Source organism: Trachemys scripta, chromosome 25 (genome assembly GCF_013100865.1).
Source record: "Trachemys scripta elegans isolate TJP31775 chromosome 25, CAS_Tse_1.0, whole genome shotgun sequence".
Lineage (NCBI taxonomy): Eukaryota > Metazoa > Chordata > Testudines > Emydidae > Trachemys > Trachemys scripta.
Genome location: NC_048322.1, coordinates 3282668 through 3295188, shown reverse-complemented (window position 1 = coordinate 3295188; position 12521 = coordinate 3282668). Strand labels below are relative to the sequence as shown.

At 44.9% G+C, this 12521-nt stretch overlaps 1 protein-coding gene and 1 pseudogene across 1 annotated transcript in view; one reads left to right on the top strand and one right to left on the bottom strand.

The window, feature by feature from the left end:
* The window catches only part of LOC117869927, a 193990-nt pseudogene that overhangs the window by 39572 nt on the left and 141897 nt on the right, over positions 1–12521 (bottom strand).
* Positions 1–12521, top strand: part of LOC117869998 (zinc finger protein 436-like) — a 32667-nt gene that overhangs the window by 17297 nt on the left and 2849 nt on the right. Inside the window, 1 exon segment of the mRNA XM_034757134.1 lies at positions 1992–2118. Within this exon segment, the coding sequence (XP_034613025.1) occupies positions 1992–2118 (127 nt within the window).

Sequence of the window (12521 nt, the reverse complement as noted above, 5' to 3'; positions counted from 1 at the left end):
GCTGTCTGAAACGTTCACAGGAAGGCTAAGCTCTTCCACAGTCCATTGTCTTTGTTGATGAGCCATCAGCACTGTCCGGCTTCTTCACTGTTGTACCTAAAAGGCTTGTTGTGGGTGTTACCCAGAGTAAGCACATTTGAAATAGATACATATTCAATATCCATAACTTCAGATACAAACATGATCCATGCACACAAATAGTATAATCATATTCAGCAAATGATGAATTTTCCGATGATACCGCACATGATGAATCTTGCACAAAATGCATCATAATAATGTCCTAATCATATTATAATCATACCGCTATGCTGAATATGGGGTGTAGTGTCAGATAGGGCCTAATTTCAAGGCACAGGAGTTGGGAATGGAACTTCTCCTCTTTGTGAAACAGGAAATAACCCTCCAGCCAGGGCTGGGAAAACTTCCCAGACTCCCAGTGCTGGAGCCTGAATCTACTGACTCTTCATTAGTTACCACCACCCCCATCTTTGTGTCAACTGCAAACGTTATCAGTGATGATTTTATATTCTCTTCTAGGTCATTGATAAGAATGTCAAATAGCACAGGGCCAAGAACCAATCCTTGCGGGAACCCCCTAGAAATAAATTCATTTGATCATGGTTCCCCATTTACAATAATAGGTTTTAATCTATTTTAATGTATGCCTTGTTTATTTTGTATCATTCTAGCTTTTTGGTCAAAATATTGTGCTGAACCAAGTCATATGCCTTACAGAAGTCTAGGTATATTACATCCATCAATACTATTAGCTGCAATCAAACTTTTGATCTCATCCAATTAGGATATCCAGTTAGTTTGATAGGATCTATTTTCTCTAAACCTTTGTTAATGAGTACTAATTATTTTATCCTCTTTTAATTCTTTATTAATGAAATCCAGTATCAGCTGCTCCATTGTCTTGCCCAGTATCAATGTCAGACTGACTTGTAATTAGCTGGGTCATTTCTTTTATACTTTTTAAATATTGGCACTGCATTAGCTTTATTCCAGTCTTCTGGAATTTCCCCAGTGTTCCAAGTCCTAATTAAAATCAACATTAACAGTCCACCACGCTCTTCCACCTTTTAAAACTCTTGGATACAAGTTATCTGGACCTGCTGATTTCATAGAATCATAGAATATCAGGGTTGGAAGGGACCTCAGGAGGTCATCTAGTCCAACCCCCCCCTCAAAGCAGGACCAATCCCCAGACAGATTTTTGCCCCAGATCCCTAAATGGCCCCCTTAAGGATTGAACTCACAATCCTGGGTTTAGCAGGCCAATACTCAAGACACTGAGCTATCTCCCCCCGCCAACTAAGCCAACCTGTTTCTGCCGGTTTTCGAACCGGGGACCTTTTGTGTGTTAGGCAAAGATGATAACCACTGCTCCTCCTTTCATAAGAACATAAGAATGGCGCTACTGGGTCAGACATTTAAACATGTCTAACTTTAATAGCTGCTGTTTAATGTTCTCATGAATTATTATTGGAATGGAAAGAGTGTCGTCGTCAACATCTTATGAAATTAGTACATCATCTGTTTTTCTCCAAATCCAGGAAATAAATATTTATTGTACACTTTTTTACCTCTTCTGCATTATTTTTGATACTTCTGCCATTTCTGTCTAGTAATTTACCACTACCATTGTTAGGATTAATTTTCTACTTAATATACTTTTAAAAACTTCCTTCTTATTTTCACTGATCGGTCATTGATTTCTAATAGTTTCCCTTATCAATTTTCCACAATTCTGGCTAGTAGGTATGTGATAAATGTGAAAACCCTGCCTCCGTCTGTCAGCTGGGAGACACAAAGTTTCTCTCTTTCTCCCCTCTGAGGCCTCCTGGTTGATCTAAGCAAGGTGAGATTGGACTCTGTTAACATGTGCCTCCTGGAGCTTCCATTTACCTGGTGCTGCTGTTCCGTGAATAGTGGGGTTGTGACAGGGGCAGCAGGTACTGAGTGTTGGACTCTTGCTCTTTCAGGGGCCGGTGACTTTCGAGGAAGTGGCTGTGTATTTCACCAGGGAAGAGGGGGCTCTCCTGGACCCCACTCAGAGAGCCCTCTACAGGGATGTCATGCAGGAGAACTATGGGATGGTGTTATTGCTGGGTAAGGAGTCCTGTCCCTTTGTTTATTAGAAGCTGTGAGGTCTCTAAAGAACCTGAGTAGTAATAACTTTATACTTTTATTCATCATAAAAGTTTTGACAAGTTTCCTTGCTCCCCTTTTTTTGCCTTATGTCCCACCCACTAGTATATTTTTTGTACATCTGCCTTTTTGGTGCCATCAGTCATTTTAAAATTGCATTTAATGTATCCTTATTGGATATATTAATAACTACATTAATAACTGTAGCTTTCATGCCCTTTCCTCATTTTAAGAGGACAATATGCTGCCTGTAGAATTCTAAATTGAATAAATAGCTGTATGACATATGCATGGCTTGTGTGACAGTCAGATGAGCCCCTCTTTTGATAGGAGAGTGTATAATGTTGCCATTCAGGACCCCACGTGTGAAGGGAGAATAGCCATGGGAGGGGAGGAAATGGGGGAAGTAGATAATTCTGGGGTGTCAGGACATGGGGAGAGTGTGTACAGGATTAAAGCTAAGAAGCAGCAGGGAGGGATGAGGTAGTGAGAGACGAGGCGGGAACACAAGAAGCTCCCAAGGTGCTGGGAGTGGGAATGTCTGAGAGTAATGGGAAGAAGAGGAGAGGAGTCTGGAGGCAGGGCACCCAGGAAGTGGGCTGGATGGGTCAGTGGGAGGGAGGAGAGGTTTGGGGATCTAGAGCTGTGGGGGATCCCAGACCTTTAACCCTGAATCCCTACCCAAGCCTTGTTGCTTTAGAGCCTACATTCCAGTTTTATTTCTGTTCAGTTTCACTTCATTAGACATTTCCATCCCAAATATTATTATTTTAACTCTTGACTATCCTCTCCCACTCATTACCCCCTCCCCATATAACCTCCCCATCTCTATGCACAATGACCCTGGCCACCGATCCTGAGTCCTTGCTGCATTCCTCCTCCCAGGGTGGGGCCGCTACCCAGGCATAAATGGGCACTTTGTTGATGATGTCACAGGGTGCTAGTGTAGCCTGTACAATTTTTACACCTATAAGATTACGTACTGGGGTACAGCTTGCCCTTGTACATGGCTACTCAAAGTTAATGGAGGAGATGAAATTTGGTGAAACACATGGAAATTTGATTTAATACAGACAGTTATAATTGAAGTTGTAGGCAAAAATCAATACACATAAGGATTAGACTAAGATAAGTATAGTAAAGAGGGTTTTGCACTGTGCGTACTTACAAGTTATGGACACCATTGGAAACAAAGATTGAGGGGCAAGGGAGCCCATCAGAAGAGAGGCCCTGCTTCAGTTTACACTGTCTCGGGGACCCAACAAAATGAAAAAATGGTAACTAGGAGAAGTATTTTATCCTCTTTCTTACGGTAATAGGATGGCTATATACCATATCTGCTCCTTTACTCTGATTACAATAATGGCAATAGCTGTCCCAACCCATATGTGGCCTTCGGGAAGTCCATAATTAAGCATCAAGCATTAATACTCATGATTTACATCACTTATTTATTAATGATTCTAATATATGACTGCAGCCCAACTGCTGAGATACTGCATAGCAACCTAATTGCTAAAGCCCGCCCAAACTTTGTTCATTTAGAATCCTGTGGTGTATTGCACCTGTTTGTGGTTTCTTCTTAGACTCTTAAAATGAGGGTGCAAAATATCTGACTTGGGAGTCTCTCCTTAGGCCTCTTCAGGTAAATCCTAGACTTCTGCATAACTACTCCCACAGAGCCTCAACCTAATATAAGGCCCTTAACTGTAGCAAGCTCAGGCTATGTCTACCCTACCATGGTCAGTCGAACTAAGCTACACAACTCCAGATACATGAATAATGTAGCTGGAGTCAATGTACCTTAGGTCAAATTACCGCAGGGTCTACTTACCTTACTCTTCTTGTCAGGGGTTGAGTACAGGGGTTGACTGGAGAGCGATCTGCAGTCGATTTTGCGGGTCTATACTAGACCCGTTACATAAACCACTGGATCAATCTCAGAGCTTTGATCCCGGCTGTAGTGTAGTGCCTGCCCTTAATAACCCATTTATTTATGTTCACCTCCTTGCCCCTCCATGCATGTTCCAAGCTAATAAGAAATACTCTGATCATGACATTTTACCTCTAGCGAATATAAAATTGCCTACAAGACATGTGACTAGGTCATAGATCATAAAATCAGGTCGGGGTCAACAGGAGTGAGAGTTTGGAGTCTTGTCCCCCCTCTCCCCATCCGCAGCAGCCACAATCTGTCTTCCCTCCAGGCTCCTTGGATCTTCGAGCCTGTCCCTCCTGAGGTTGCATGGCCCAGTTCTTGTTTCTTACATTCTCCTTTTCTGGAAGAATTAGAGGCTGTTGCTCCTGAATTTTAGTGTGTAATTCCCCAGCCTTCTCCACACACTGGGGGAGTTTCATTTTCCCTCCCATTACACCTGAGTCACTAGATTTCCTAATTCCCCAAAATGTGCTTTTGCGATGTCACAGTCCTGGGGTAGTTAAACCTTTGACCTGCCTCCATGGTCTGCTCAAGGAATGGCCTCTAGCCAGCCCCTCTCTACATGCCTCTCCTTTTTGACCAAGGTTTGACGATTGCAGCTTGTCCTCCACTGTGTTCACTGGACTAATGTCCAGTTCCTGTGCTTTGCTCTCTCTCCAAGGGCTGTGAGCAGTGTGTGTGTGTAATAGAGCTAGGAATTTTGGTGATACTTGTATGATGCCATATGCACCTCAGTTTCCCTCTGTGATTGGTATTTCTATGATTATAAAGATCAGGAGAGATCAGGTGTTTTGTGACCTAGCTGTCATGGGGTGATATGAATGGGTCATTAAGGACTGGCTGGGACCAACATACATCAATGGAATACCCAACAGAGACAAGGGAATAATTCTCACCTGTCCATGGGAGGATCTCAGCTTTGCTGAGTGAAGTATACATGAACTCGTTGTGTTTTTGGGAGTAGGAAGAACTGGGCTCGCAGACGCAGGGAGCTCTACCGGAGCGAAGACAAATGGACAGGCACAGTGAAAGAAAACCAAACCATTTTCTACAGGAGCATGGCTCAAGAGCATTGGCCAGTATGTACTATATTGACTTCTTTGCTTCCCTGTCCTAATCTAAGGACTTTCCAATGATGTGTTTCAGTTGACTAATAAACCCTGCTATGTTTTAAAAGTCTGCCCAGTGTCACAGCAAAAACTTGCTCTGTGCATTGAATGAGGAGCAGTCTATGAACAGGAGTGTCGTTCATCTGGACCTGCTGGCAGAGCTCACAGGTTGAAATAGGAGTGTTGAAGCCAGAGGCTCAGTCTCAGGTGTTGAAGCTACTCGGCCTATCCTTGTGGAAGAGTGGGACCCCTTGGGGGTCTAGCACGCTCAAGGGGCACCTCCCAAGGATTAAAAGCCAGGGCATTGCACAGATCCTATGGATCCGTGCCAGTGTGCCTTATGGGGAAAACATATAAAATAAGAAAAGGATCTAAATGTGTATTTACCATCACCCCCTCATCAGTCCTCATGGGAATCCCTCATCAGTTACAAGGGCCTGGACTACACTAGGAGTTTATCTCGAATTTAGCAGCGTTAAACCGAATTAACCCTGCACCCGTCCACACAATGAAGCCCTTTACTTCGATATAAAAGGCTCTTAATATCGATATCTGTACTCCTCCCCGACAAGGGGAGTAGCGCTGAAATCAGTATTGCCATTTTGAATTAAGGTTAGTGTGGCCGCAATTCGACGGTATTGGCCTCTGGGAGCTATCCCATAGTGCACCATTGTGACATCTCTGGACAGCAATCTGAACTCGGATGCACTGACCAGGTAGACAGGAAAAGCCCCGCAAACTTTTGAATTACAGTTCCTGTTTGCCGAGCGTGCAGAGCATAAGAACATAAGAAAGGCCGTACCGGGTCAGACCAAAGGTCCATCTAGCCCAGTATCCTGTCTACCGACAGTGGCCAATGCCAGGTGCCCCAGAGGGAGTGAACCTAACAGGCAATGATCAAGTGATCTCTCTCCTGCCATCCATCTCCATCCTTTGACAGATAGAGGCTAGGGACACCATTCCTTACCCATCCTGGCTAATAGCCATTAATGGACTGAACCACCATGAATTTATCCAGTTCTCTTTTAAACTCTGTTATAGTCCTAGCCTTCACAACCTTCTCAGGTGAGGAGTTCCACAAGTTGACTGTGCACTGCGTGAAGAAGAACTTCCTTTTATTTGTTTTAAACCTGCTGCCTATTAATTTTATTTGATGACCCCTAGTTCTTGTATTATGGGAATAAGTAAATAACTTTTCCTTATCCACTTTCTCCACATCACTCATGATTTTATATACCTCTATCATATCCCCCCTTAGTCTCCTCTTTTCCAAGCTGAAGAGTCCTAGCCTCTTTAATCTCTCCTCATATGGGACCCGTTCCAAACCCTTAATCATTTTAGTTGCCCTTTTCTGAACCTTTTCTAATACCAGTATATCTTTTTTGAGATGAGGAGACCACATCTGTATGCAGTATTCGAGATGAGGGCGTACCATCGATTTATATAAGGGCAGTAATATATTCTCAGTCTTATTCTCTATCCCCTTTTTAATGATTCCTAACATCCTGTTTGCTTTTTTGACCGCCTCTGCACACTGCGTTGACATTTTCAGAGAACTATCCACGATGACTCCAAGATCTTTTTCCTGACTTCTTGTAGCTAAATTAGCCCCCATCATATTGTATGTATAGTTGGGGTTATTTTTTCCAATGTGCATTACTTTACATTTATCCACATGAAATTTCATTTGCCATTTTGTTGCCCAATCACTTAGTTTTGTGAGATCTTTTTGAAGTTCTTCACAGTCTGCTTTGGACTTAACTATCTTTAGCAGTTTAGTATCATCTGCAAACTTTGCCACCTCACTGTTTACCCCTTTCTCCAGATCATTTATGAATAAGTTGGATAGGATCGGTCCAAGGACTGACCCTTGGGGAACACCACTAGTTACCCCTCTCCATTCTGAGAATTTACCATTTATTCCTACCCTTTGTTCCCTCTCTTTTAACCAGTTCTCAATCCATGAAAGGACCTTCCCTTTTATCCCATGGCAGCTTAATTTACATAAGAGCCTTTGGTGAAGGACCTTGTCAAAGGCTTTCTGGAAATCTAAGTACACTATGTCCACTGGATCCCCCTGGTCCACATGTTTGTTGACCCCTTCAAAGAACTCTTAATAGATTAGTAAGACACGATTTCCCTTTACAGAAACCATGTTGACTATTGCTCAACAGTTTATGTTTTTCTATGTGCCTGACAATTTTATTCTTAACTATTGTTTCGACTAATTTGCCCGGTACAGACGTTAGACTTACTGGTCTGTAATTGCTGGGATCACCTCTAGAGCCCTTTTTAAATATTGGCGTTACATTAGCTATCTTCCAGTCATTGGGTACAGAAGCCGATTTAAAGGACAGGTTACAAACCTTAGTTAACAGTTCCGCAACTTCACATTTGAGTTCTTTCAGAACTCTTCGGTGAATGCCGTCTGGTCCTGGTGACTTGTTAATGTTAAGTTTATCAATTAATTCCAAAACCTCCTCTCGTGACACTTCAATCCGTGACAGTTCCTCAGATTTGTCACCTACAAAAGCCAGCTCAGGTTTGGGAATCTCCCAAACATCCTCAGCCGTGAAGACTGAAGCAAAGAATCCATTTAGTTTCTCCGCAATGACTTTATCGTCTTTAAGCGCTCCTTTTGTATCTCGATCATCAAGGGGCCCCATTGGTTGTTTAGCAGGCTTCCTGCTTCTGATGTACTTAAAAAACATTTTGTTATTACCTTTGGAGTTTTGGGCTAGCCGTTCTTCAAACTCTTCTTTGGCTTTTCTTATTACATTCTTGCACTTAATTTGGCAGTGTTTATGCTCTTTTCTATTTGTCTCACTAGGATTTGACTTCCACCTTTTAAAGGAAGTCTTTTTATCTCTCACTGCTTCTTTTACATGGTTGTTAAGTCACAGTGGCTCTCTTTTAGTTCTTTTACTGTGTTTCTTAATTTGGGGTATACATTGAAGTTGGGCCTCTATTATGGTGTCTTTAAAAAGTGCCCATGCAGCTTGCAGGGATTTCACTTTAGTCACTGTACCTTTTAACTTCTGTTTAACTAACCCCCTCATTTTTGCATAGTTCCCCCTTTTGAAATTAAATGCCACAGTGTTGGGCTGTTGAGATGGTCTTCCCACCACAGGGATGTTGAACGCTATTGTATTATGGTCACTGTTTCCAAGCGGTCCTGCTATAGTTACCTCTTGGACCAGCTCCTGCACTTCACTCAGGACTAAATCTAGAGTTGCCTCTCCCCTTGTGGGTTCCCGTACCAGCTGCTCCATGAAGCAGTCATTTAAAGTATCGAGAAATTTTATCTCTGCATTTCGTCCTGAAGTGAAATGTTCCCAGTCAAGATGGGGATAATTGAAATCCCTCACTATTATTGAGTTCTTAATTTTGATAGCCTCTCTAATTTCCCTTAGCATTTCATCATCACTATCACCGTCCTGGTCAGGTGGTCGATAATAGATCCCTAATGTTATATTCTTATTAGAGCACACTTGACCATGCAGAGCTCATCAGCACAGGTAACCATGCAGTCCGGGAATCGAAAAAGAGAAGCAGCATGGACTGTACAGGAGGTACTGGATCTGATCACTATATGGGGAGAGGATTCCGTGCTAGCAGAACTACGTTCCAAAATACAAAATGTCAAAACATTTGAAAAAATCTCCAAGGGCGTGATGGAGAGAGGCCACAATAGGGACTCACTACGGTGCCGCGTGAAAGTTAAGGACCTCAGACAAGCCTATCAAAAACACAAAGGAGGCAAACGGTCGCTCCGGGTCAGAGCCGCAGACATGCCGCTTCTACGCTGAGCTGAATGCAATTCTAGGGGGGGCCGCCACCACTACGCCACCTCTGACCGTGGATTCTGAGGCGGGGGTAATCTCAGCCATGCCTGAGGATTCTGCAGGCGGGGAAGAGGAGGAGGAGGAGGATGACGATGAGCTAGCGGAGAGCACACAGCACTCGGTTCTCCCCAACAGCGAGGATCTTTTTCTCAGCCTGACTGAAGTACCCTCCCAACCTCCAGACAATGAGGCCATGGAAGGGACCTCCGGTGAGTGTACCTTTGTAAATATAAAACATGGTTTAAAAGCAAGCATTTTTTAATGATTACTTTGCCCTGAGGACTTGGGATGCATTCGCAGCCAGTACAGCTACTGGAAAAGTCTGTTAACGTGTCTGGGGATGGAGCGGAAATCCTCCAGGGACATCTCCATGAAGCTCTCCTGGAGGTACTCCAAAAGCCTTTCCACAAGGTTTCTGGGCAGTGCAGCCTTATTCCGTCCTCCATGGTAGGACACTTGACCACGCCATGCTAGTAGCAAGTAATCTGGTATCATTATATGACAAAGCCTGGCAGCATATGGTTCCGGTGTTTGCTGGCATTCAAGCAACAGCCGTTCTTTATCTCGCTGTGTTATCCTCAGGAGAGTGATATCGTTCATGGTAACCTGGTTGAAATACGGGAATTTAATTAAGGGGACAGAGGTGGCCATTCCTACTGGGCTGTTGGCCTGTGGCTGAAAAGAAATCCTTCTCTGCAGTTAGCCAAACGGGGGGTGGGGGGGATCATTGGCACTGAGCTTTTTGCGTTTGGCTAGCAGGGATCTTCCCTGATACCAGCCATGCAGTGGGGGGAGGGATAAAGCGATCATCCCAGAGAATTGGATGCGGGGGGTTAGTTTGGTTTCTGCAGGGATCTTCCCTGATTCCAGCCACGCGGTGGGGGGAGGGATAAAGCGATCATCCCAGAGAATTGGATGGGGGGGGTGTTAGTTTGGTTTCTGCTGCTGCACGTTAACAGGAAAACCGCAGCACTCTATGGGCTTTGCTTGGTATGTGGGAAAGGAGAGCGCTGCTTGTAGGAAAGCTGCAGAAGCCGAAAGACAATGGCTTACCATGGCCGCATGCAAGCCGAATTCTGTTGCCCAGACCTGCGTCTGTGCTCTCTAACACCAAAGTCACAGACACTCAATATTAAGAGGCAAAATGGGACCTTGCACAGAAATCACATGTGCTATGTAATGTGAATAGTGTTGGTCACCGTGAAAGAGTATAAGCATTGTTCTGTAAAATGTATCTTTTTAAAAAATTCTCTCCTTTTTTCCCTCCCTCCTGCAGCTGCAAATTTTTCAAACCTCCCTCCTCCGTCCCGAAGGCTATCTCAGATAAGGTGGCGAAAAAAAAGGAGCAAGACTAAATGTTCTTGGAAATCTTGGAATCCACTCGCAATGAAAGAGCTCATCTGAATGAGTAGAAGGACACGGTTTTAAAGTACAGGAAAGATGCCAGAGAATGTGAGACCATGAGGGACACTCGAGATGAGAGGTGGCAGGCTGCAATGCTAGGGCTGCTGAGTGATCAAACGGACATGCTCCGGCATCTGGTGGAGCTTCAGGAACGGCAGCAAGAGCACAGAGTGCTGCTGCAGCCACTGTATAACCTCCTTCCCCCCTCACCATGTTCCATAGCCTCCTCACCCAGACATGTAAGAACGCGGGGGGGGGAGGCTCCGTGCACCCTCCCACTCCACCCCAGTGGACAGCCCAACCAAAATGCTGTAATTATATTGAACTTTTTTAGTGGCCTTTTCCTTCCCGCCTATCCTTCTCCCAAATCCCACCCAGACTACCTTGTCAGTGCTCTCCCTCTTTTTATAATCAATTAATAAAAAATAAATTATTTTTAAATGATAGTGACTTTATTTCCTTTGAAAGCATGCTGGGATCGAAGGGGGAGGGTGGGTTGCTTACAGAGAACGAGTCAATAAAGGGGGCGGGTTTTCATCAAGGAGAAACAAACAGAACTTTCACACGGTAGCTTGGCCAGTCATGAAACTGATTTTCAAAGCTTCTCTGATGCGCAGCACTTCTGGTGTGCTCTTCTAATCGCCCTGGTGTCTGGCTGTGGGTAATCAGCAGCCAGGCGATTTGCCTCAGCCTCCCACCCCGCCATAAAGGTCTCCCCCTTACTCTCACAGAGATTGTGGAGCACACAGCAAGCAGCAATAACAATTGGAATATTGGTTTGGCTGAGGTCTGAGCGAGTCAGTGAAGTGCGCCAGCGACCTTTTAAACGTCCAAATGCACATTCTACCACCATTCTGCACTTGCTCAGCCTGTAGTTGAACAGGTCCTGACTGCTGTCCCGGCTGCCTGTGTATGGCTTCATGAGCCATGGCATTAAGGGGTAGGCTGGGTCCCCAAGGATAACTATAGGCATTTCAACATCCGCAACTGTTTATTTTCTGGTCTGAGAAGTAAGTCCCTTGCTGCAGCTGTTTAAACAGAGTAGTGTTCCTGAAGACGCGAGCGTCATGAACCTTTCCCGGCCAGCCCACGTTGATGTTGGTGAAACGTCCGTTGTGATCCACCTGTGCTTGCAGCACCATTGAAAAGTACCCCTTGCGGTTTATGTACTGGCTGCCCTGGTACTCCGGTGCCAAGATAGGGATATGGGTTCCATCTATCGCCCCACCACAGTTAGGGAATCCTATTGCAGCAAAGCCATCCACTATGACCTGCACATTTCCCAGAGTCACTACCTTTCGTAGCAGCACCTGAGTGATTGCTTTGGCTACTTGCATCACAGCAGCCCCCACAGTAGATTTGCCCACTCCAAATTGATTCCCGACTGACCGGTAGCTGTCTGGCGTTGCAAGCTTCCACAGGGCTATCGCCACTCGCTTCTCAACTGTGAGGGCTGCTCTCATCTTCGTATTCTGGCGCTTCAGGGCAGGGGAAAGCAAGTCACAAAGTTCCATGAAAGTGCCGTTATGCATGCGAAAGTTTCACAGCCACTGGGAATCGTCCCACATCTGCAACACTATGCGGTCCCACCAGTCTGTGCTTTTTTCCTGGGCCCAGAATCGGCATTCCACGGCTATAACCTGCCCCATTAACAGCATGATCTCCAAAGCGCTGGGGCCTGTGGTTTGATGGAATTCCATGTCCATGTCCTCATCACTCTCGTCGCCACGCTGCTATAGCTTACTCCTTGTCTCCTGGTTTTGCAGGTTCTGGTTCAGCATAAACTGCATGATAACGTGTGAGGTGTTTACAATGTTCATGACTGTTGTCTTGAGCTGAGCGGGCTCCATGCTTGCCGTGGTATGGCATCTACACTGTTCACCCAGGAAAAAGGCGCAAAATGGTTGTCTGCCATTGCTTTCCCAGAGGGAGGGGGAGGATGTACCCAGAACCACTCGTGACAATGTTTTTGGCCCCATCAGGCATTGGGATCTCAACCCAGAATTCCAATGGGCGGAGGAGACTGCGGTAACTATGGGATACACACAGTGCAACGCTCCGGAAATC